A 26,279-nucleotide genomic window follows, 5' to 3' on the forward strand; every position below is an offset into this window, starting at 1 on the left:
ACTGGTATTCATCTCAGCAAAGGATGGCATCCATTCTACTTGTGGTCACTCCCACTCCTGATACGTAAATATCAGAACCAGCTGGAACTTGAGTCATGAACATGATGTTTCCCTTTCAAGTGTCGGAATCATGGTCAAGGAATGTTGTGTAGATCCTGTAGATAAATGAGTGAGAGAACAGAAATGAATCCCAGAATTTATCATTCTGTTTCGCCCACAAAATATAGAGTCAATTCACTTCTGTGAAATGCTCTGAGACGTCTCGAAGACGTGATAAGTCGCTATATCAAATGGATATGCAAGGATTATTATTCTAAACTAGTCTTTTGAATCTGCCTTGCCATTTATGCAAATCAGAATGTCTCATCTCAGGTAGCTGGCGTGACATTTGTTTAGCATTTGCCTTGAGTTCAGAGTTTAGGTTGACCCTTCAGTGCAGCTTTGGGTTAATTATCGCAGAGATGTGTGCCATCCGGACAAGATGTTAAGCTGAGGAACATTTGATTGTTCCTCTGGTGGATCCTATGGCACTTTTTGAGAAGAGAAGGGAGTTTTTTTCCCCCACTTTCCTGGTCCCCAATCCTCCAGATGAATTGATCATTCACTTCATCATTGTTTGTCCATCCCTGCCATTTCCTTTCCTTTAATAGTTTAGGAAAGCACAACCTTTCCATTAGTTACTGTGTATTCCCCCTCCAAAAGAGGGAGTGGGAAAGAGAGTGGAAGAGAGAAGCCACTTAAAAAGAGGAAACTCAACATTACCTGCCATTATCTAAAGCAATTTCTGTAATAGCTGCTAGGATGTGTGGGAGGTCAGTCTGGCTCCAAAATAACTAGAATGGAAACTGTTGTTCTCCTGTGCTTGGGGAACATTATCAAACAACAATATTTGTGGCCTGAGAGCCTGTCCTTTCAGCTGCATTAGCTGCGTGGGGCACTGTGACGTCAAAAGGGGGGAAAAAAAGCAATTACTGGAAAAGATAGATTGTTCTATTTTACCCTGTTTTCTGTCGTACACAACTATATAGACTAAGTGTTATACCACTCAGATAGAACTGTCACAGCTGTTTGTGTCCTCTGTTGATATCTTTCTGGTAATGTAATTAAAACAAATAGGAAGCTAATTCCAGAGCATGGATTCTTTCATTATAGTAAGTATTACCAGAGGTTTGTTTCAAACATAAATTTGCGAGAGTTATACAAGCCTCTGTTTTAGTACCTAAGCCAATATAACATTTCTATTGCTAAAAAAAAAGGCACTTTGAACAAAGAAGAAATGATGGATTATTCATCCTCATGTATAACATCCCTCATTCTTCAAATTCAGTTATAATAATAATCCTTGCATTTGATATAGTGCCTTATCACGTCGTTGAGACGTCTCAAAGTACTTCACAGAATATACTGTAAAGTAAATTGACTATCTATTTTGTGGGTGAAATGTGGCAGCCAATTATCCAACCAATACAACTTTTCAGCCTCTCTTAGAACTCAAATGTTTTGAGTTCTTTTCAAGGAATGAGTCATTTACCCTTTTTCAAAGATGTTCTGCAACAGTTGTGAAAACATTTGTCTCACTGAATGACGCAGTCGTGCACTTTCCACCAAGTGCTGAATCAACTGACAAGTGGGTAGATGCTCCGTGAACCAAACACATTGTCATTCTGAGACTCCTAGACCTCCAGTAGTTTATTTACCTCATGTGTTGCTCCCCTTGACTTGATGGGAACCACTTGGAGGGAGAGGGAGAGAGAGAGAGAGAGAGAGTGGTAGCACAGAACTAATGAACAAAACAGGAGAGAGAGAGAGAGAAACCCATCTCTTCAATATTTCAGAAATGTTTGCATCAACCAAGAATTCCTAATGTCATTGAGGCAGTTAAAACATTCTCACCATATTTATTGTGTTTTATAAGAACCTTTTACTGGAGTGGTTAACAGTGAGGGAAAAAAAGGGGGGAGATCAGAAAATGTTGAGACTAAATGCGACTGGTAGATTAGCAAACAAAAACCTCAAAGGAAAACTTGGAACAAAATCAGTTTAAAATGCATTACAAAGACTATTTAATACTCATTAAACTGACAGCAGCACTGTAACAGGTCAGTTGTTGCCAATGGACATTGAGCACTTAAGTGCTTCAAAATGTCTGTGTTTTATTCTCGGGGGTTGTTTTTAGCTTCACTGATATTCCTAATTTTGCTTCTCATCTGTAGATACTCCTATATGTTTAGCTTTCTTTCACTTACCTTAAATTATGGCTTCAGGTGGGGGAAGTGTGCGACTATCCCTTTATCCCTGGGTTCGATTCCCAGGCAGGGCAAAACGTTGGGCAAGTTTCCTTACTCCACACGCCTCTGTTTATGTAGCAGTAAGTTGGAACCCGGTTGTTAGTTGATTGGCGGATCGCTTTTCCAATGGTGATAATCCCTTTTCAAAAGAAAACAATAATATTAATTTGTTCACTCAATCCTCGGATATTTGTGGGACACTTCTGTGCACAATTGCCTGCCGTGTTTCGCCCACAAAATATAGTCAATTCACTTTACAAATCACTTTACAGTATCCTTGCATTTGATGACGTGATAAGGCGCTTTATCAAATGCAAGGATTATTTATTATTATGAGCAGCATGCCCTACATTACTCTCTTCGTTCATTACACGTAGCAAATTAGAGTAGTCTTATACATGGAAAGTTCGAAGTGTTCTTTTAGTTTCCCCCTCCCTGTCTCCCCCCACCCCCACCAACCCCATTTCCAATTCAAATATGTTAATTCTTTTGAGGGTACCAGAAACTGCTGATAACCAATATCTTTGACAAGACTTTCCATTTTGAAAAGTGCTAGTCCATCTGTGCTGATTGGTAGTTTCAATGGTAGACTTACACGGGGTGCAAACAAGATAATTATGATCATTGACTCTTTTGCTTAACCCTGTAATTTGTGCCTGAAGCAAGAAAAAAATATCATCTCTCTGCACTGGTTTACACAATCCGACTAGGAAAACTCTATAACTAACTGCCTCTAGTTGCACTTCAGAGGCGCTATGGTCATCTCAATATCATGTCTAGATAACATTTCATCAGTAGTTTCCTTGGAAAGGGAAAGACGATTTTGTGCCTGGAGGTCAGGTAGATTTCTCTTTTTTTTAAGAAAAACACTACTATTTACTCAGTTGAAAGTCAGTGAGGTCAGAAAGCAAAGTCTGATGTTGAGGGTATGTCAAGTACTAAATCTGCAAACAGTATGTTCCAGCGTCCGATAGAAGCCTTACTGGTGAAAAGGAGACAAGATGCCAGCAGTGTACATCCGTGAAACCATTTGTGTGAAGAAAGATGCCACGACAGACTAACCGTATTAATTTGATAAAACCAAAATGCTTTTTGTTCTTCACCATCATCAGCATCATATCGAGAGAATTTAGTCCCCAAACCAATCAGGCTGGCAAATAAACAGTCAAAAGCCAAGACAAAAGGCCCCTTACTGCAAGTAGGGTTAGAGAATACTGACGAGATGCATTATTGAACAGAGGTAAACAAAGACCCCAATGCACTGTGCAATACTCGCATTCACATGTAGCTTCAAACTATCACATGGAATGATGCAAGTGAGTACTTTGGCAGCACTCCACTGCAACACATTGGATGTATTTTTCAAAGCAAAGTAGTGTTTTCAGTTTTCTACGTGGGCAAATAAATGGCTACTGCACTAAAGTGCAAAATCCGATCTCAGTCGCGGGGAAAACCCAAAGGTAGATTTTGCTTGGGACAGAGCAAAAATTGAAGCTCAGATGTTTGTTGCTGCAAAATCCCAAAGCTTTATCCCAGGACAGCTGGAGCAGAGTATATTTCCATCACTCACTCTAATTACAGTGATTCGCTGACATATCAGCAGAGACAACAATCCGTATTTCTTCCAAATAGCTTCCAGACTCCCGACTTTCCTGTACCCAGGAGGAATACGCTCTTCTTTCCTGACCCCTCCATGGATGTTGGTTGGGGATGTGTTAAAAGTCGCTGGATGCAAAACATCATAATGATTACACAAAAATCTACAGAGCAGGCTATTTACAAAAAATACCAAGTGAAAAGCGGTTACCTTCTGTTGCCTATGAGTGTGTGTATCCAAGCCATCTGGAGAACTTTGACTGAAGTCCAGTTTGGCCGAGAGTAGCACCAATTCCAGTTTCTAACGCCTCAGTAGTAAATGACTAAAGACTCGTCAGATTATGGTTCATGAAGGGAGTCTATAAAGTTGTACTTCCTCGTAAGACCTTTGCACTTCGGTAAGAGTTTTTTTTACTTGAATCTTCACACTCATACATTTCCCTTTGGAACCATAGCTCCCTGGATGTAAAATAATATTGAAATCAATTTCAGCTGCACTTGATTTAATTAGAAGGGCTAGAGAGTTCTCGCTCCTTGTTGTCAACACTCCTTACCTGGAATTGGCTTCTGGCTTTGCCTTTCAATTTCTACCCAATATGTTATCTGAGCTCTGTTTGTTTGGAGATAGTTATTTGGCCTTTCTTTCCTACCCAACCCAGACCAGAAGAGAAATAGAGGTTCATTCATATTCATACCCATTCAGCATTTTGTTTTTTCAGAGACAATATCCCTCAGATTTTACAGTGTTGTTTGTGGAGAAATCACAGTTCAAAATGTCAATTTCTACGTGGGAAACAAATAACAATAATAATATTAATCCTTGCCTTTGAGATAGAATATGAAATTTGAAATTCCTTGAAGCCCTCCAGAGGAAATTGTCAAATTTCGCAAGTGTATATTTGTAGGCAAACGTAGCAACCAGTTTGTACACAGCTAGGTCCAAAAAACATCCTACAAACAGACAAGGTGAAACTCATTTCAACTAAGTGAATGGAATCTTGCAGCAAGATCTTGACTTGAGTATTAAAACAAAACCTTTGCATTTGATATAGAACTTTTGACAACGGGAGAACATCTCAAAGCGTTTCACAACACTTACTTTGTAGGTGAACAAGGCAGCCAATCGGGAGATTGTTGGCTGGGACACTGGGATCTCTTAACATCCATCTGAACAGGCAGATGAGACCTTGGTTTAACATCTCATCTGAAGTACAGCTCCTCAGACAATTCAGTCCTCACCCAGTACTGCATTGGAGTGTCGCTGAGATGTGGGGTTTAAATCCACAACCTTTTGACTCAGAGGCAAGAATGCTGCCAACTGAGCCAGGCTGAAAAAGTAGTTTTGGCAGTCGCGATGCAATTGAAGTTGAAAACTCTTGAAAATAACATTTGGTGTAAGACTGTTTAGCCTCAGTGGCTCCAGGAGATTAGAATATCTAATGTAGGGAAACAGCAGTCACTCAGTTTGAGGATTTCCATTGTCAGAAATGTAGATTGTTTGGACTATCTCACATCAATTGTGTTAACCTTTTTCAAGATACAATTCATGTTTGAAAAGTAGTCTCTTTTTTAAGCCAGTAATATTTATTCCGAGCCTTTGTTTTACTGAGCGAGGATTAGAACGAGCGGCCTCAACACTTAAATTTTATTGCAAATAAAGCTATTCAAACGACATAAAAAATTAATTTCAAAATCCATATTCATAAAGCTAGCACTATGCATGGTATCTAGATTTCAGTTGCATTTGATGTCAAAAGGCTGCATCAGCCTTTGTAAATATGAATGCAGAAAACTTGGCTTTTTCCCAATAACGGTTCATAGTATTGATATAACCCACACATTGTTTTGCTGCAAATATTTTCCCCTGTAAAATTGAATTTACACGGCAGTTTCAATTGCTGCCTCAACACAAAATGTATCGATAGTTAACCTGCAGTGTCCAGTGACTAATCTTGAGCTCACTTGCCTGGTAACTTGGTAATTATTTTTCTATGACGAACAGAATAGCCCGTGCAATTGATAAATATTAATATTGTCTTATTACCAAGGAGAAGTGGGCTCTGATGATTAATCATTGTGCTGAGTAACAGATGTCAGAATGTGAGCATACTGTTTATTAGTGGAATTATGCATCATTAAGTGCTACCTTTAAACCAAGCTGAGAATATCAATTTTTGTTGTTAAGGGACTTCAGTTTGCCAATTACGTTTTATTCAATCTGGCAGTTTACAGACAGTCCAGCAATAGCACTGCGTGTTGTAAGGTGCTTCCATTACACACAATTCTGTGTTGCAATTTCTCATTTCATACGGTTTAATAAGAAAAAAATAAAATCTATACCAATGGTTTAGAAAAAACTTGCTGGGGATTTATGAACAGTTTAAGGCGCTTATAAACCTGTTCAACAGCACCTAGCAAGTGATCAATATAAAATTAATATGTTTGGCCTATGGAACTACTTCTTCCATAGGAAGCAATGTGTGCAGTGTCTGAATGGCAAATTAATTTTCACAGTAAGTTTTCTAAACTAGCGACGAAGAATGTGATCTGGAGATGCCTCAGCCAAGCTTCAAAATACATAACTGTGATGGAAAGTGCTGTTAAAGCAACACCCGAAAGCGCTTTTTTTTAAAAAAAATTGTAGGTTTCGCGGAACCCGTTCCGAACTTGAAACTTACGAATTTTGTTTTTTTATAGTGCAGAAAGAAATGTGCTGCGATTTAAGATAGAAAGAACTGCATTAGGTTGACATACAATGGAATATTAATCTCAAAAGCTGTGCTTAAACCTTGTTAAGGTTAGAACGCAGGGCTTCTGCCAAGAGTCTTGAAAATAGCAAAAAGAATAGGCGGTGCTCCAGATTTCTGGCTGCACTACAGTGACTTTTGTTTTAACCTTGGCATTTAATCAGCATTTAGTTGAAGTGCAAAACAAGTGTCCTGAACCATTGTTAAAACATTTATTGGATGATATTTTTAAATATTCACCAAAAATGTCCACTGAAGTTTTTTTTGATGTGAAACAGAAATTCCCGATAAGTTTTTTTTTATTCATGGCTTTTTATTTTAAAATCCCGATAAGTTTCCGAAAGTTTACTCCATCACATTATCTTGACAGTGGTTTACATTTTCTTCCGCTGGGGAATGCAGTGATTCTAAAAACCATTCCAACTTTTGGTTTTATTTAACGCCTGCGTTTAAAAACAAACCTTATGAAGCGTATTTATTGCTTGCTCTTTGGAATCGTGAATCCCTCGTTTATATAATTACATCAAACTATTTTTTGTCTTAATATTGGACAAAGAACAAGGGATCCGAAAATTCTCATGCCTCCAAGTGTTGCAAGTTTGACAGTGTGCACTACCACAGCTGAATACCCCTGTTAATGCACATCAGGGTTGTCAGTGCACTTAGCGGCATGAGGAATTGTCTTGCCCAAGGTTTTCTGATATTTTTAAACTTCTATTTACTGTGCATTAAGCCAAAGAGATGTAAAAATGAGTCCAAATGACTTAGAAATTACCACTACCCTGAACCATGGGTGTTTGCCTTTGCAATTCTTCACTTGTGTTTGGAAAGGCGATTTAACAGGACGGAATCTGTGATGGAATTTTTAATTGTATACCATTTTAAAGTAAGCAAGTGCGTAACCTCCAGATAATGACTATTAGCAGGACTCTGGTAATTGGAGAACTTGTGAACAAGGAGGGACAGAAGGGTGAGGTGTTAAACATGGGTGATATACTTTTCACCTGAACCCTTTTTGCCTCCACCGCCGTGCCAGCCTGAACCTCGTCAGAGTAATTGATGCCGTTATCNAAAAAAATTGAAAAGTGACACTTCCAAAGCAATTGACAGAGATGACATTCCATTAATTTGTTAACGCAATTCGCAAGCGATTGTCACAGATGAAACACCTTTTCCCCACGATGCCTTCATTGGTGCTTTCCTTCCTGCCGATTTGCAGTCAGATTTAATTTGGAAACTCTGTTCCTTCGGCAAATTAGCAATTAGAACAATTTTGTGGAAATATGTATATGTGTCATTAGTTTTCCTCCAAATTAATAGCAGGAGCAGAGGTCAGCCTGAAATTTTCCAGTTGACTGGAGTGGCTCTGTTGAGATTTGAGCTTGTTTGGAATGGCTGCAGCTGCAAGCCAGAATGGAGCAGCTGCTTACAGCCACTCTGTTTCCGAGCTCCACTTTAATTAGTTTACCTCACATAGCCATTATTGTTAATATCGCTGCCTCCCCCTCAAAAAAAAATTACTGTTTCGAAAAAAAATCTTCAGACATCTTGTGTCACTACAGGCTGATGATGGGGGTCAGTTTGATGCAGCGTTTAATCATTAGATCACCTCCATAAGCATCTCCTAATTAGAGTCCTTTCAATACAATTTCATCTTGTAATTAGCGGAGATTGTCTGCTTCCTCTGTAGCTTATTAGTGCCAGCGCAGTGGTGGGTGTGAATCACACTGTTATTTGTCAAGCCTGTTAAAGCTTTCCCTTTTCTCCTGTCTCTTCTTTTTTTTCCACCATTACCCAAATCTCAACCCCAATCCATCTTTGCAGCTGAACCTAGTGTCGAGTGTCACATTGTCAAAGACTGCATCTGAAGCATCTCCGCAGAGCTTACCTCACACCCCCACCACACCGACAACCCCCATTACCCCTGTCACACAGGGAGCTTCTGTTATTACCCCAACCAGCATGCACAGCATGGGGCCCATCCGGAGGAGATACCCAGACAAATACAATGTGCCAATTTCCTCAGGTAGGACAGTTTGTGCCTCAAGTGCTCTGTGCAGGTCGGTCACCGTTGCTTTTTGGTAGTTATTTAGTGATAGATTGCCCGTTAAGATTCTAATTGGAAATTTTATTGTAATTTGCTTTTATTTCTATTAGAAAAAAATCGATTTTAATAGCGTATATACCTGATTGCATTGGTCTGCTACAAACTTGTACGTTCATTTTTACAGATATTGCTCAGAATCAAGAGTTCTACAAGAATGCAGATGTTCGACCTCCATTCACATATGCTTCTTTAATAAGGCAGGTGTGTACGGCACTGTAGTTTCTGACAGAACAATTCAGATCCTCAGATATTTATTAAATAAGAGCACAAAGGTTGTCAAACTCTAATGACTTAAAATTCACGAAAACTAACGTGTAAGTTGATAAATGACAAGTGGTATATCGTGTGACTGATGAAAACACTACAGCACCAAGTGTTATGCATCTTGCTTTGCTAATGCTAATCCTTGGTTTTTACAGCAGTGCAGAATTATAAAGATGTTCATTTAGCATACAGCAGGAAATAATCAGAGCTCTTATTTTTCTGACATGCTTTAATAATCCACATCTTAAAAATCTACATTTCAAACCACATCAGTTCAGGAATGTAATTGATATTTTCTCATCTTAAATTTGTATAGTTTCATTAATGAATTCATTTCAAATACAAGATATGTGATTATCATAACACAAATTGTGCTCTTGTGTCTTTGTCCCAGGCAATTCTTGAATCTCCAGAAAAGCAGCTAACACTAAACGAAATATATAACTGGTTTACACGAATGTTTGCCTACTTCAGACGCAATGCAGCTACGTGGAAGGTAATCAATCATAATTAAATATGAAAGTGTCCTCATCAGTTCTTTTCGTTTTTACTCTCGGCAGGCCTGGCCATTCTGCGATCCATGGTAAACAAGACGTTGTATCTGACTTTGCATTTCTTTTGCCGAACGTAATCGTCAGATTTTGCCTACTGGGTTAATCTGCTGTGATTCTTAATTCAGTTCCTTTTGTGCCATATTAAACGGTAAAGGAGATTCTTATAGATATTACATTTCCGCCTTGTGCCTTTCACTCGGCTTCATATCCCAAGAATAGGTCACTAGCCGTACGTATGCAATACTAGCTGCTTCTTTTGTCGTCTGAAACCAATGCTGCAAAAATGTTCAGGCGTGATCTGCTAATTAGGTGAAAGAATGGCTGTTTATCTTGCAATGCAAACAGCCGTTGCAGTCTCTGTCCTTGTGCTTCAAATCCTCTCCACACACCATAGTTCATCCTGCAGTCTGTGCTTGCCACAAGTGCTGGAGCTGTGGCTGCTCAGCTGAAACCTGTAGAATAAAGCCAGCAGATATCATCATGTCATTGCAGGACACAGAGTTTGTTTATGCGGACAATGCCTTCATTCATCTCCCTCTACGAGCACAACACTGGTCTGCTGAACTACCGAGCACCAGGTTCAACAAAAAAAAGGGCACTTTGTTTGGTTGAAATATTTCCGCCAACATTATAACTATTCTGGCAATCTCAATATGGGACACAAGAGTCAGTGAAAAGAAATCCATCACAGGGACAGTGTCAAACCTTCCGATGGCTGTTTGACGCTTCAGTGCATTAAAGCAACATGATGCTGCTTTTTTTAAAAATAATCTTAGCTGCAGTGCTTCTCAAATGAACTCCTTAACACGAAAGCAGTTTGCCCTCTGTTGTATTTACCTATATTGCTGTCACTCATCATGAGGACTTGCTCACACCCCGAGGCCGCTGTCAGAGAGAGACATGCAACCCGTGACCCACTCTTGTCTAGCTTTATTGGTCACTGACTGATGCAATGATGAGCAAGTATTTGCGAGCAATCCCAGAATTAAACCAAATTAAAAGATCATAATTTTGTCTCCAATTTTCACTAATTTTTTTGGGGGGTCTTAAGATCCAGTCCATAGTACCAGTCTCTTGACTAGTAAAATGACCACTGTTTTGCAGGCCACCTTCTCTTCCCCCTCCCCCCCCACACATTCCTATCCTTTCTGGTTTTACTGGAAACATGTCAGTCTTTCCAAACTCCGTTTACTTTTGGCTGGAAAAATAGCCTTATAACAACCTTAAAGTCTATCAAGTCAAATGGCCTACAAAGTCACAAGCTATAATGGAGTGTCTACCCGGTCATCCTTCATCAGAATGGAGGTGTCCCTTTACACTTCCTTTCTGATTACTTGTACCGGGGTTGTACTTTGATGAGTTATGGTACTGCTCAGGTGAACAATTCTTGCTAATGGAATGGAATTTCTACAAAATACGCCGTCAATCCACTTTACAGGATATTCTGTGAAGCGCTTTGAGACTTCTCAAAGACATGATAAGGAGCTATAACAAATGCAAGGATTATTATTGTTAATAACAAGCCCCCAACCCCCACTCCCCCAAGTCATTTACAGCAAGGCTAGAAACTTTGCCTGGGTTAGAAACAGTATGTTTCTAACCCAGCCACATTGCTCCACTATCAACTAGGTTTCCCCCTACCCCCATGGACGTTTATTACTGCTTTGAAAATGTGGCCCCCATCTTTGTTCTCTTGTAGCTACATCAGATATGTTTTAAAAACGAGACTTCTCTCAGCTCCAGATTCCGAGAGGTGCATACACTTTATTTAAACTACATGACAGATTCAGTCTATCCTCTGCATGTCAGATCTACAGCTGTGACTTTGACAAGTATCAGCTCAGTAGATTCATTCAACTCTTTAGCAGAATGCTCCACCAACTGCTGACAGTCCTTCCATGGGGCACATTTTAGTGATGAACATTCATCTTCCCTACTGTGACTCAGTCCTGCATGGCAGCATGCAGTATTTTAGAAACACAGAATTGGTTAGCTATGTATGAAAGTGCGTTCCATCTGTTTAGAATAGGTGGCCCGCATATAAATAGTCTGTGAAAAGCATATATGTCTTCCGAACCTTTCCCCGATTTTCCTTTAAACTCACTGCTGGAAGGCACCTCAACCGGTTCTGGCAAGTCACAAGCAATGTCTGTTTACATAGTTTTTTTCATTAAGAGCAGAATGTGGCCTAACAAAAGGATTGTGGCTCTGTTCTTCTCTCAAAGGGTAAGGTTTTCATAGGACTGCTTAAATAGGTTGCACCATGGTCAGTCTGAAGAAATAACTATAAAATGAAACTATTTTCTAATCATCTTTTTTTGGAGGACAGGTTTTGCCTCCTCAGTAAACAGCTCACACAGTCGACAATATTTCCAAATTTTGTCATTGCATTAAACACATAAAAAGTTTCCATGCAGGCACCCATAAACATGTTGATCCATAGCACTGGTTGTTTTACATATCAAAAATTCAAGCACATTTTCAATATATACATGTTTCAGTCAGATGTTTACCGTATTAAGCCGGTGGTTTCATGGTCAACCCTGGGTGGGATGTTGTGCTAGTGCATTGCTTTTCACCTCATTGACCTTGATTGAAATTCATGCCAGACTTGTGTTTAATAAAGGTGTCCTTTGTCTGATTGAAGGCTGCTGAGTCCCAAGTGGAATTAATTTGGCTAGTGCCATTCTGCTTACCTGCAGCCAAAGTACACAACTGCCCTGAATCCAGTTCTATTTTGGCAGTCGTCTCCTAAACAGTTGCAAGGATGAGAATTTAGTTAACGTCAACTTAGTGCTGGCTGAGGGGAGGGAGAGGTCACCGTTTGTATTTAAGATGCATTGTCGAAACATTTGCGGGGATTCTCCTCCACATAGTTTCTGACCTTTATCACATAAAGAATAAGCTCCAGAGTCATTTGTAAATCAATCTGTATGGGCTATTTCACCTCTGGTCATTTCAGGTGAGTGCAGTGAAGCATACAGTGACCGAGAACAACTGTGATTGCCTGTACAGCGGTTTATGTTGTTATAAAATCCCGATCTGTACTCCCGACTCCCTGAGCTGCTGCTGTCTAGTAGCTGTTATTGGAGGTCAAGTGGAAGACATTGCAATGTCCAGCACTATCATCTCTCGACTTTGCTGAGAGTACATTGGGAGAGGGGGAGAAAATTCGTCTGCGTTTATATATTGTATCGGAAACGTTTTCACTCTTGTGCCAATGAATGAACTGCACTTTGTTTCAGCTTTGTAGAAGCAGCACTGATGCATTCTCTTCTTACATACACAAGCAATTAATGTGAAACGGACTGAAGATGTAATTATTGTTGGCATATTGCAGTAGTCTGAACACAGCTCGGGCCTTATTGTAAACACCGATTATGTGATTCTTCAGTCTGACCCTGGCAACACATGATTTACACTTGCTTTTTATATAGACAAGTTTTTGAATGTTTTCTTCTTTGTACTTACTATAGAATGCAGTGCGCCATAATCTTAGTCTTCACAAGTGTTTTGTTCGAGTAGAAAATGTTAAAGGGGCAGTATGGACAGTGGACGAAATAGAGTTCCAAAAACGAAGGCCACAAAAGATCAGTGGGTACGTCCACCGTGTTTGATTGCTTGAACCTCCTAGCATAGCTAGCTCCCATGTAGTTTAACCTACAGCTTGTGGCTGCTTGCAGGTGATGGAGGGGAGGGTGTCACTTGGGTACATCCGTGCTGTCTAGGAAAATCCGGGGCGTGGAAAGCAAATGCTTTGTCACGGCATCCTTTCCTTTCCCCACATTTTCCAGTCTGTGTATTCCATGGTGCCCAACCCACGTTCTTTCCATCTGCTTGCCTGGTGTTTTGCGTCATGTGCTTCTGCTTGCAGGCTACACATATTAACCCCACAAACCATTTGCTTATTTCATTTTTTTTCTCCTTTCCCCTTGCCTACCCCTTTGTGTGTGATTTTTGTTTTTTGTTCCATCCCAATCCCCGTTTGCCCTTGTTTGTCTTTCCATCGCATCTGCTTGACTGCTGCTATAAACCCAGGGTGCCATACGCACCAATTTGTCACTGCATAAGTGCTTTATCAGAGTAGAGGATGAGTTTGGGTCCTTTTGGACTGTTGATGATGAAGAATTTAAACGTGGCCGCCACATTCAACGAGGCCGTCCTCGAAAATACTACCCTGATGAAAGCTTTGATGAACAATTTGCACAGTAAGAGCTTTTGCTTGCTACTATTTTGCTTCTGCTTTGCATTGCATGGTTACCATCTGTCAAGTCTTCTCCTGATTATTATTAGTGTAAGCTAAGTAAGAATTGTTTTCTACAATGTATTGTGTGTATTCTCCTTTCACTCGTTTAAAACTTGCAAAACGGCCCTTCCTGTTGGAATTTAACCAACTTCGAATTCATCCCAAACATTAATGATCTCCAAATTCTGCCTGCAGAACATTTTTCAAGCAGTTGGTTTAAGGAAAGGTTCAGGTGACGACATGAAACTTGTTCCCATGTTGTAACTTCTCCCTGTTCTGGCTTATAACAGGATTGCACAAAGTTCTAATGTGTCACGTTAAAGCGATTTCACACGATAAACTATTGGAATGTTTGCAGTGTACTACAGAGTGTTAAGATGGAAAGAATTTGCCCGTTGGGTTTGCACAGTCATTGTGAAAATGCCACTGCAAATAGATACAAACAAGAATGTTAGCACACGTCCACTTAGACAGAGCAAAGCAAACCTAGAATAAAAGGCAATAGAAGCAGATTCATAAGAGAAATGACAAAAAGCTAGTAATGTGTATGCACGTTCCAATTGCTGGTGTCAAAACTAAGAATGCACAATATCTCTGAGCGTCCACAAGGCTCCCACTCTCAGAGAAGCAGTCACATCTCTCTCCACTTCCCTCCCAGTCTTGTACAAGACCCCAAAGTTCATTGTATCATATAATGTACCAGCTAGTCGCTGTGGGAACCTGACAATTCATCACGACCATTAGGGCTAGTACATCACTTCCAGCTAAACCTGAAGCGTTCAGCAACTCCATTCATCAAACTGAGAACTTTTCCTGTGTCAAACATGCTCAGAGCATTGAGCTATGATGCCCCAGGGCTCTCTGTCAACAGCCCAGTAAGATAACACCACACCTGCGTACGTTCAGAATTGTGTTACAATCAGGCCAATGTGAGACTCTCTATAATATTCACCACTTTCATTAAAGTGCAGAACAGGTTTGGTTAGAGCAGCATTTACACACCACCAAGTAATTGTGGAAGCAATGCACGATTTTCTGCAACTCTACAAAGACTCTCTCTCAACACGCGACCTAACTGGAGATATTTAACACTTACTTTCAATGCAAATGTGAGGAGGCAGGGGAATTGTGAAAGCGTGGGATAACTTATTCACTCTGGCTCTTTTTTGACTCTGCGCTCCCATGCAAAAGCTTCCAATTCAATTCCCCGACCCTTCTGTAGCTTGGCCAAATTTCACAAGATTTCAGCCCCACTTATGCCCCGCCCTGTTTGTCCTCTTAGATGAATAATGACACAAATAGGGAGGAGGTTAAAAAAGTCAAAACATTATAAAACGATGGGAACTCGGAAATCGCCTTTTTAACTTAGGGGAGAGATTGCTAAATGGTTGCTCACTGTGACATATTTTAATATTCATAAATGTTTCTACGTCAAACCATCCTTTCCTTTATTCCAACTGCAAACAGAAAGAATTCTTCAATAAAAAAAATCTGAACGGCACCGCTAGTGTTTAATCTGTTATAAAACTCAGCGGAACCTTCTTATCCTATCACTTTCATCTTTTATCTGATAATACAATTTGATTCCTGTTTCCCTGATGCCTCTGTGGTGAATGCCCGATGTGGTGCTGAATCACATACAGACCAGGAAGGTCTCAGATCCATTCCCCAGGTTTATGCTGAGTTGGGAGCATTTAGACACCTGAAGTGATGAGTTGCTGCGATTGGCTTCAGTTCCTTCCCTCTTTCCCCACCCTTGATCACCCCTACCCCCACCCCAGCACTCTTCCTCTCTGGGCTAGGGAGGAGACCCTGCTGGAAAGTACACATGTATTGGGTGAACAGGTCAGGCTCAGTTGTTACACACCCTTAGTTAAGAAGGCCACAGTCTAAGCTTACAGATAAAAAAAAAGGCCACTTAAGCCGGGTGCCAGAGGCTGCCATGCCCATCGAGCTGTGCCACAGCCCAGCGTGAGTCGCTGCCTTCACAACAGAAGTGGAAGAGCGATACTTAAAACTCCCAAGGAATTATTAGTTATGTAACCATTTCATACAATTCATTCATTAATAGGGTGGAGCCAGTTGCCTTTTTTCTGATGACATCCCTGCATCATTTTAATTAAATGAAAGTCAGTCCTGGATGTGAATTCCCTCTCAACCTGTGATAACTTTTTTTTTTAACATTTCCTCCCTGCATTCTAAATATCATTCATAATTCAAAATTATTTCCGATCAGTTGACTCCTTTTTGACAACTTCACCTGATTGAGATGTTTCCTATTCATATTTTTTTTCTTCTTGTCAATTCAGAGTCATTTCATTTCTGTAAGGCCACTTACAGGTCTAATACTTACCTTACTATTGTTTTCTTGGTTGCCTGATTCATTGCAATCAACTGAGAAACATCTATTTACTTTAAATTCTGAGCCACAAAACTTGTTATCCATCACTTCCATCCAAACTTCTGAACAGTTAAAGATTGCATATTGTTTCTGAAACTATACCTTCGAAGACTATAATCAAAAACTTTCAAATGAAGTTGCAGACATCAGCTACTTTTATTTGAATTGTGTGCACTTGAATATAATGCCACTTTATTTTTGGCACATCGCTTTGATTCAAATTATACAGGGATTAAGGAGGATTATATTTTGTTCCCTGTTCACATCAAAGATCTACAGAGAGACAAATCCATTTACTGAATCACATCCAAATCAGTTATTAAATAAATGACACATTTAGGAGTTTTGCTATTTTTATTGAAGGGGGGAAAGTGGATTTTGTTTGCCTCAAAAAAAAATATCTTAAATCTAACCATGTAGATTAAAATCATTTTAAATTCGACCATTCTTGCAAAGAGCATGAATCCTGTAAAAGTGTTGCCTCCAATTTCATTCTTAATGTACGAGCCTTGACATCGAGTATCAGCAGGCAAGCTGTTCAGCCCTGAGGATTTTATAGCCGAGCCTGTCCTGGCCTCAGGCCACCCCAGTAGCCATTCCAGTAGTCATCATTGGATAGTAGTCTGTATCAGGAACCCCTGTTCTCTTTGCCCTCCCCTTCTCTGCTCTGACCACAACCCAGAGATACTGAAGTTAACAGAAAGGCATCTTCCACAAACGTGACTTAGATCAGATAACTGAGCACAAACAATGGATCGAATCTGCAATCTCCCAGACAGTATTAATCAGCACTACATCAGGCACAGCATTGAAGCTACTCAGGAAAACCACTTTCTTCGATGTTAAGGCCAGTTTAAAAGTTTCCTCTTCTTTTGTTTGACGGGGAGCTTACAATAGCCTAACATAGCAAACCGAAAGCCGCTTACAATATGCCGGTTGCTTACTATTAGTGAATTGTAAATATTATTTATCCTCTCCTACACGCAGCAACCCTTCTATCATAAAAAATCTACAGACCAGTCTTGGATATGGCTCACCACTCAGTGCTGCTTTACAGGTAAGATCAGCGACTGGCGCGCTCGGGTCTGTCGAGTCCACGGTCTCCGAATTCCTCGTTCAATCCGCAAAATGACTCTTGCACTAATTAGATATTAAAATTTAATTTCTTTAAACTTTTTAAGTGCGCGAGGCATTAAAGCCCTGGGGCGTCCGCATTGTGAGCCACTGGAGCATTAGCTGGTTGTTTCACATTTTGAATATTGTGGCAAAAATTAAAAGTTCACTTATTAATATTTATCAGTGGTATCATAATTTCCACCATCTTATTTCAGAATGTTGCTCAAGGCGAAAACACCACAAGTGTAATTACTCCGGCACAACTATTAATGTGCTGAATGATGGGATTCAGTGTCACAGGCCCCCCTATTGTTACTGACTTTAAGAAGGAAGCACTAGGGCAGCGTGAATTCTGCTCAGTTTCTGTTATCATTAACATTTTATCTTGGAGCGCAAACCCATTGCAGTTCAGTCATATTCCCCCCCCCCCCCCCACCAGTACTAGTGTGGGTTCATAACCCACACAATCTGCTTCCGCTGCCGTAGGGAGGGTGTCCGAAGCGATAAACATCTACGCTACATCGTGGCACAACAATAATTCTTGCATTTGATCTAGCGCCTCATCACTGGTTGAGAAGCCTCAAGGCGCTTCACAGCGTATACTGTAAAGCGAATTGATTGTATATTTTGTGGGCGAAACAAGGTGCTATTGGAAGCCTCACAGGTCCCACTCCCCTGAAATGAAAACCGCCTACCACTTAAGTCGCGCAACCTTAAGAGAAACCTGCCGAGACTCACCCAACTGGGAGGGCACCTCCCCAGTGAGAGGCGGCCCTGCACACATCAATGCCCGGTCGGTGCATGAGTCAATCCACTTGGTGATTTTTGTGTAATTTTTTCACGAGGCATCAGCCAAAACATGCAGATAGGGTTATTGAGTTTTTATACCACATTGGGCTCATTGTGCCAATTCTCTGAGCGAGCTCTCCCCATCCAGTCCCACTCCCTGTACCCATTTCTCATTTTTATTGTTGAAATATACGTTTAATTCCGTCTCAAAAGCCAGCGGCCCAGGTGGTTTCTGCTTCAACCACAGTTTTTGGTGGGGCAGTCACATTTTAACATCCGTGTTTGTGTTTTTTTTTAAAAAACAGAACACTTTAGACATTTCGAAAGCAACATTTCTGCTCGTTTTATTCTATCTGATGATCTGCCCCAAAACATTACTAAGTATTAGGCTGTAACATGCACTTGCTTAACTAAAGAGGCGTCCGCAATACAATGGTATTGACAGTGAAGATAACATATCTGTCCTCTTTTGACTCTTTAGGCATATACTGACCCCTGACATGAGGGGGTTGGGTGGGAGAGAATGAGGAAGAACGTTAATAGGTAGCTAGAAGGAAAATAGTAAATACCATTTGCTGTCAGCTTGCAGTCCTCGGGGACACATCTAATAGTTTTAGAGCCTATTTTATCTTGCAGAAGGTATTAAAAATTGCAAGCAGTTTTGTAGCTTTCTACATATTATGTGCCATAAAAAAGTGCTGGCAGCAATCTCCAACTTCTATGCACATCATTGTGGTATTTAACCAATGTGTAATTACTGCATTTGACGTACTCACTCCAGTAATAAGAAGTACATTTGTGCTCAAATGTTCTCCTCCCGATTTGCAAAATGGAGTGCATATGAACAGGGCAAGTGCACAGACACAAGGACATGCAGACATATATTAACCCAGATTATCGGGAAAATGTTTAGTAATAAAAATGAACTGTGTTGGGGGGAGGGGGGGGCTGCGGTGGGTGATCATCTAGTTCTTTCAAGACGCAGTGTGCCTTGGCAAAAACAGACACGAGATTACTTTGGTGATCCTTGAGGCATAAAGTTCCTAATCTCAACCAAGCTCTGGTTTGTGTGAAGCCCAAGATAGGATGATGCTTGGCTAACGGTTACCCTTTTGGGTGAGCATGCGAATGTGGCACGTGCAACACACCCAACCAATTGCTCCAGTCTGCTCCTCGTATTCAGTCAGTAGGACTCTCGGCTCAGGGGCGAATGCTTTGTGCCACGCCTGGACTTTAAGCTCACAGCCCAGGCTGACACGCCCTCTGATGAAATGCTGACATTGTCCATTTGATGAGACATGAAACCAAAATCCCATCTCGGTTTATTTTATGTATTTGTCCCAAAATACCCAAATCACTGATTCTGCAGGATAACCTGGGGGGTAGTCTCTTGCACCCTTCCCCCCACCCCACCCCCCATTTACACGTCTAGTGCGAACACAATGTTTCCCCATATGGTAAGTCTGTAACTACATTGTGTGTCAGAGACTGAGCGGTAATAAGCTGCTTGCTGTAGAGGGCAAGGGAACATTAGCCAGTGAGCTAATCGGTTCAGTTGAAACCATGTCTTTTCTTTAAACCAATTTTCCTTGTGTGCTTATAACAGGCTTCAATGGCTGAAAATAACATACCTCTGTACACTACTGCTTCCATGGGTCATCCCACTATAGCCACCATGGTGAGTAATATCCATGAGGAGCTAAATGGTGCAGTGGAGCATGCAAATAGCAACGAGAGTGACAGCAGTCCAGGACGTTCTCCACTGCAAACTATGTGAGTACGCTGAAGCAATGCTTTCTGTCGTCCTCTCCGTCTGTTCGTTTTCCCCTAGTTTCATATCCCTCACATTCCAATAATATTCTAAAGGGTGGTCAATCCTGTCTTTTTTTGATACACTTCCAACACTGTTTTTTAGTTAGGTCTAGTTAGGTTATAGATAGCTGCTGCTAAGAAATGTTAATGTGTCCATCAAACCTTTGTCCTCCATAAAAAAACTTTTGATCTTCACAGTTGTAATCATTCCAACTTCCAGGTGCTTAGTTCAGTTTTATTGATTTTTGAGCCCTTTGCCATTGAGTGCAACTGTGCAGTTCAGTCTGAACTGAGCTTTTTTTTGTAGTCAAAAGTTGCCTACAGGCTTCTTTCAAACAGTAGACACTGAATAGAGATGAGGATGAGAAGCATGAATTAGCGATACACCTGTGATCGTGCTTCATGCTGGCAAGATGCAGACTGGGTTTCGGAGTCGACGTGGCTCAGTTGATAGCACGTTCCCCTCAAAGTCAGAAGGTTGTGGGTTCGAGCTCCACATCAGGACTTGAGCTCACAGTCTTTGCCAAAGCTCCCAATGCATTGCTGGGGATTGCTGCATTGTTTGAGGTGCCTTACTTCAGACGAGCCATTAAACCAACTGTTTAAACTGTTCTGTTGGGAGTCGAGTAACATGTGACACTCTTCAGTGTCCTCGCCAACAATCCAACAATTCCTCCCTTCCCCCCCACCCCCCACATTAAAAAAAACTTAAGTCATTCACCTTCCTCCCTGTTTCTGGGTCACTGATGTGCACAAATTGGCCACCTACAAATACACAGTCACTACACTTTCACAGAAAACTGCAAAACACCATATAAATGCAAGAATCGTTATTAGAAACTTTGGCTGTCATGCCCCTCCTGAGGTCGGTCGGTTTTCAGCCCCCACCCCCCATGGCGGCAGAAACAGCAACTGGGACAACAAGTTAACATCCAGCTCTCTGCCCCTGGATGTTATGGTTTAAATATGTGGCGGGGTGGGGAGGGGGAGGTGAAGGCAGCTGCAGCTGAGCCAGCCCCTACAGACCATCTATGATTTTTTTTTTACTGGCCCAAACGGACCTTTTTTTTCAAGAGATCAGATGGAAAATCCACAACTAAGAACCGATTTCATGCCTGTCAGCTTGAAACCAGATTCTCAATTTCAAAAGCCAGCTTGGCGCTGTGATGGGACAAGGTAGGGCAGGGATTCTGGAAGGATGAGATCCAAACTAAGCTTCTGATCTTGTGAATTTTGAGTGCGTCCACATACGCCTGTTCACGTTGCTTCAGGGAAAAGGTCCCAGCACCTTCAGCTTCACGGCGCTTCTAATAAAAAAAAAGGTGCAGCAATTTGAAGTTAATGCCTTGCCTTGACTCACTCCACTAAAACTTGGAGGGAGGAATTTAACGTTATCCTAGGTTTCTCTCCCCCTCCCCCATTTAAATTTTTTCCAACTACTGTATCTCTCTGGTGTCAGGGTGAGCAGGTGTTACTTCCCCCCCCACTTTGCAAAGTCTGTTGGTATTTGTAGCAAGGTGTTGTTAAGAGGAACCTGGTTTAAAAACTTGCCTGATGATTTTCCCCCCCCTCCCTTCTCAGGAGATATGGCTTTCCCCTGGACTCACCAGCTTCTATCTCAGCACAGCTGAAATCAGGAATTCACCTTATGAGCAACCCCAGGTGCGAACCCACATCCTATTACAGCCTGCTTATAGTCGGTCCCAATACGCCATTCTACACCTCCGCTTGTGTGTGTGTGTGTGAGTGTGTGTGTGTGAAAAAAAAGCCCAAATTGTTTTGATCTCAAGGTTCTTTAGAATACAATTGCAACGCAATTTACATTGCAAATTTACATTTACAACCACAAAGCGATTATAAAAGAATTGACATTTGCTAACTGTCTTCTTGCTGTTGGATTGGAAATGACTTGAACTTTATATAACACCTCTCAGATTAGGATAGCATCTCAAAGTGCTTGATGGGGGACGGTGTGTATCACCGGGGAGGGGAAAGGGAGGGGGTTAGGGTGAAATTGACTGAAAGTGCGGTCGAAGGGGTAAATACTCATCAGGGTCTAAAAATAGGGGTGGGGGGGGCAAGAGAGATAGAGCGAGGACGTAAGGCGAACACATTTTGGGAGGTGATTCCAGAGAGCTAGTGGCAAACTCAGGATCAGACTAAGTTTTGGAAGAACTGCTCAGTGCGTGTTGCTTCTCTAAAGGGTAGTGATCCGCTTCCAAGTTGAGCAGCAGCAGCAGCGGTGAGTGCATCAGGAGAAGGCGTGGAACGTGACACAAGACGAACTGTCAAGCTAGCAAGTGCTGCTCTGTAATGAGCGCTTCACATGGCAGAGCTGTGTGAATTCCACAGCTGTATTTCCTGTGATCTCTTGAAAAATAACCATTCAAACGAGGTTGAGTATACAAATTCAAAAAGTGGGATAATTAGATCCAGGGTGGCCTACAGCAAAGACAGCTTCTTTTTTTTTAGCCTTTTTTTAAAATATAACTTGCTTACTGTACAATCCTTTGCATGTTTTTTTTTGCATAAACAAATGATGCCGATAACAAAACATGTTCAAACAAAGGTGTTGAATATTTTTCTGCCTCCAGCCACTGTAAACCTAAAAGTTGTAATAAATTTTGCCGAATAAAACTGCTCATTCACTTGCTTACATTATAAGCTTAAAATAATATGCTGCAGACAGCATCATTGCCAGGCATTAATGGTCGCTCATATGAAAGGCTACATGATTTATAGATCACTCTTAAAATATCAAAAGGAAAATTAATAGGAGCATTATAGTACCAGACGGCAGTATAATGAGCGCATATATAACAGTATGAAGTAATGGGAGATTGCTGTCCACGCTAAGTATGGATGGCGTTGAGGGCAGAATGGAACAGGAAGGGTAAGGCAGGATGGGTGGGTTGCTGTCCTATGGGTGTTCGTAGTATTTATAGGGATTATTGAGCAAGTTTCTCTCTCTCTTGCTCCCCCCCCCCCCCCCAACTCTCTCTCTTGCTGACTCTGGGAAAAAATACATCTTATTGCAATCTTTAAAACTGTCAATACGAGAGGAAGTTTCAATGCATGTTGAGATTATATTTTTGATTAATCAGTGCGGTTTGTTGCATTTTGTTACATCTGCTTTACATCTCATAATTTGATTCTGGCCCAGAGAAAAATTAATGCCCAAATTACATTAAAAAATTGGAGAAACTGGTCGAGTTTCCCCGATTTGACGCAGTCGGAGTTAACCGATCGAAAGCTAAACATGTCAACGTGTACTTTACACTCACTCTCCGGCTTATTGGCAAACATCGGGTCACCTGCATTTTGCAAAAAAAACGCACATGTTGTTCTTTAAAATTGCATCTGTTTACTCTAACACATGTGGTTTGTTGTGCACAGAATGTACCTTTAGATAAAAATCAACATCACTTTGAACTTAATGTAAAGACTGCACAAGGGAAGCGCTGGGTGAAAAAAATAGAACACAGCAATAGTTATGTTAAACCACTTGCTGGTCTAACAAGAGTGTTTAAAACCCCCTTTGCATTGCTGTTGAAGCCTTGTATCCCCTCTTCAAACACTGTAACAACAAAGTAAGCATTGTTAGCGAAGAATTTCTCTCATTGTGGCTACGAGCCACTGAGGCTTTTGTTTTCTTTGAAACGCTGGAAAGTACACATGCAGTAGAATAATTACGGCTCCAGGACAGCGCACTTTCATCCTGACATGCTCCAAAGGTATAGTCACAAAGCAAACTGTGCCATGCTGTGTGCATCAGTGGAGCACAATATATGTCGAAACCAGCAGAGCTTCATTGAAAGCCCTTTCCGTCCTGTCCCAGCCCCGAAGAAACAAATGAATTATTACAATGTGAAAAGCGCCAGATAAGGATTGGAAATGTATTTGCGCACATGTACCCAGGGTGATCAGGGGGCAGGGTCTGTGTGGGTGGTGGGTGGCATTCATCGGGGAATGAGCTGGGAAAAGGAGAAGTGGAGGTGTGGGGAGGATGAGAGGGGGCAGCAGAAAGAGTCAAATACGCAGTTGCTGTGTTTTTTTTTAGAAAGAAAAGCAGTGAATGCCTTTAAAAAGTGACTTGTTTTGAAAGCAGCAGGGCGTTCTCTACTTTTCCACTTTACTTCCTGTTTCAGTGTATGATAGTTAAGCAAAAGAAACAAACCCATCAAGAACACACACTGTCTTTCATTTTTTTTTCAAAAAAAATACTCTGTTCGCTCAGGAAAAGGCACTGTTTGCTCACTGGCATGTTTACATGAGCTTCCTGACAAAGCCGCCCCCTGTTTTTTTTTAAAAAAAATCTATTTGTGTTTCTGACTGGATTGTTGTAAATGTGATTTACACAGGACATTTTTCAATTGATATCACTGTGGTTTCATAAAATCAACCCACATTCTCCCCATGGGTTATTCATGTGCTATTCAGTAATGAGAATTTGGCAGATCTCATCTCCTTAGTGCATCCCTTGCCCAGTCCAAGGGCTAGGATCATGTTTTGCCTTGTTTACAACTGACAGCATTATTATTCTCGTTAGGAATGCAGTTCCTTATCGCACTGTTGTGTTTAGTGGGCTTTTTCCTTTCAGCCTGTGTTTCCTGGCAGCGCTTTTCTTCCATTATTGACAGTTTGTAAAAATATGCATTAATTTGGAGTTTAAAGCATGTATCATGGTGTCTAGTTGCTGTGTTCGGTTGAAGTTGATTAATGATAGAACCTCACTCAGGGTCATCCTCCAGAGACAAGGCTCACAGGTTCTGCATGTTAACTAGAGCAGTGCTGCCCGCCGTGCTCGCTGATCAGACTTCGCTAGGTGCTTGACAAACAGCTGCTTTGTTGTGCTTATTCTCATTTAATTTATGTTTTCTGGACGTTGTAAATCTATTGCATTATCAGTTTAAAAAATCATTTTATTTCAGTTACAAGCGTTTTCTCTGTAGATGGTGTCGCTTGCCCTTTCTCCTCCTCACCCCCCTCCCTCCTCCTCTTGCAAAAAAATATTTGTTGAAGCTTCCTCCGATATATAATAATAATAATCTTTGCATTTGATACAGCGCCTTATCACATCTTCGAGACGTCTCAAAGCGCTTCACAGAATATACGGGTAACATGTAGTGACTGTATATTTTGTGGTGCAAAACACCAATTGTGCACAGCAGTGTCCCACAAACAGTTGTCGATTGAGTGACCAAATTATTATTTTTTTAAAAAAATCTATTTTGAAGTTATTAGCCCCGGAAAGCGATCTGCCAATCGACTAAGAACCGGGTTCCTACATACTGCAAGGTGAACAGAGGCGTGTAGAGTAAGGAAATTTGCCCAACACGTCGCCCTGCCCGGGAATCGAACCCAGGTCCTCTCGCTTGCGAGGCGAGTGTGCTAACGACTACGCCAATGGAGTTCCAGAGAGTGGGGACACAATGGCGATGGTGGGGAAGATATTTCTCTTTTCCCCTGTTAAATCAGAGTCTGATAGTGATGTGATTCTGTTGTAGGTATCCTATCCATGTTAAGGAGGAACCTGTGGATGCAGAAGAGATGGAGGAGGGTCCACTTTCCTTGGTGACAACAGAAAACCATAGTCCAGAGCTGGACAATCACAAAGAATATGAAGAGGACCAAGGGAATGAAGACATGGAATGAGCATGTTTTCGTCATTTCCTGAGATGAAGATATATATTAAAAAAAAGAGCGAAAGTTTGTCAGACTTACTTGTGAGATCTCTCCATAGTGTGGCAAGTTTGGAGGAGTTTCAGTCCCTTTTTTGACAAAAGTAATGAAATGTTTTAAAACGACTTTTAGTGCCATTGAGTATCCCGTTGGGGGAGATGTTTCTGATTTTTTTCTACTTTTTTTGTTGGAAAAAAAGGAATTTGTATTCTACATACATTGGATGGACTTGTTTGGTACTTGGGAATTTCCTCTCCTGAAGTCAATGTCAGTGTTGAAAGTTGCTGAACTGTGCAGTCATACACACACAGACTTTGGACTGCAGTCCTGCCAAGTTGGACTCGTGGGTGAAGGGGTGGGTCGGGGTGAGGGGGGGGGGGCGGGCGGGCGGGCGGGCGGGCGGGGAGAAGGGGCTTCTGATCGAAACTGTTCATAGTTCAAAACTGCAGGTAGAGCTCTTCCCAGAATGCTCATATTTCAAATGGAAGACTGGGGCTTAAACTGATTTGCACAGTACTGGGAGTGGATTGTTTTAATATCACTGCCTTTTGATCCACATTTGTTTCCATGGGGCTGGGGGAGAAGGGAGATAATTTGTGAAAAAAAAATGATTTAGCTGAAATTTTATTGTGTCTCTGTTTGCTTCTGCTGTGCCCTAGCAGTTTTTATAATCTCTG

General features: G+C 41.2%; 1 protein-coding gene across 8 annotated transcripts in view; it reads left to right on the forward strand.

The window, feature by feature from the left end:
* The window catches only part of foxp1b (forkhead box P1b), a 248,245-nt gene extending 222,292 nt beyond the window's left edge, over positions 1-25,953 (forward strand). For 6 of the 8 annotated variants that reach the window (XM_042339613.1, XM_042339614.1, XM_007895222.2 and 3 more), the window contains 8 exons: positions 8,456-8,657; positions 8,863-8,939; positions 9,397-9,498; positions 13,033-13,154; positions 17,191-17,260; positions 19,715-19,881; positions 21,502-21,582; positions 25,428-25,953. In XM_042339613.1, coding sequence (XP_042195547.1) covers positions 8,456-8,657; positions 8,863-8,939; positions 9,397-9,498; positions 13,033-13,154; positions 17,191-17,260; positions 19,715-19,881; positions 21,502-21,582; positions 25,428-25,575 — 969 coding nt within the window. In that variant the 3' untranslated portion in view covers positions 25,576-25,953. The remainder of the gene's footprint in view (positions 1-8,455; positions 8,658-8,862; positions 8,940-9,396; positions 9,499-13,032; positions 13,155-17,190; positions 17,261-19,714; positions 19,882-21,501; positions 21,583-25,427) is intronic. The other 2 variants (XM_042339615.1, XM_042339616.1) reach the window with 1 other exon arrangement.
* The last annotated feature ends 326 nt before the right edge of the window (positions 25,954-26,279 follow it).

Source organism: Callorhinchus milii, unplaced genomic scaffold (assembly GCF_018977255.1).
Source record: "Callorhinchus milii isolate IMCB2004 unplaced genomic scaffold, IMCB_Cmil_1.0 Scaffold12, whole genome shotgun sequence".
NCBI lineage: Eukaryota > Metazoa > Chordata > Chondrichthyes > Chimaeriformes > Callorhinchidae > Callorhinchus > Callorhinchus milii.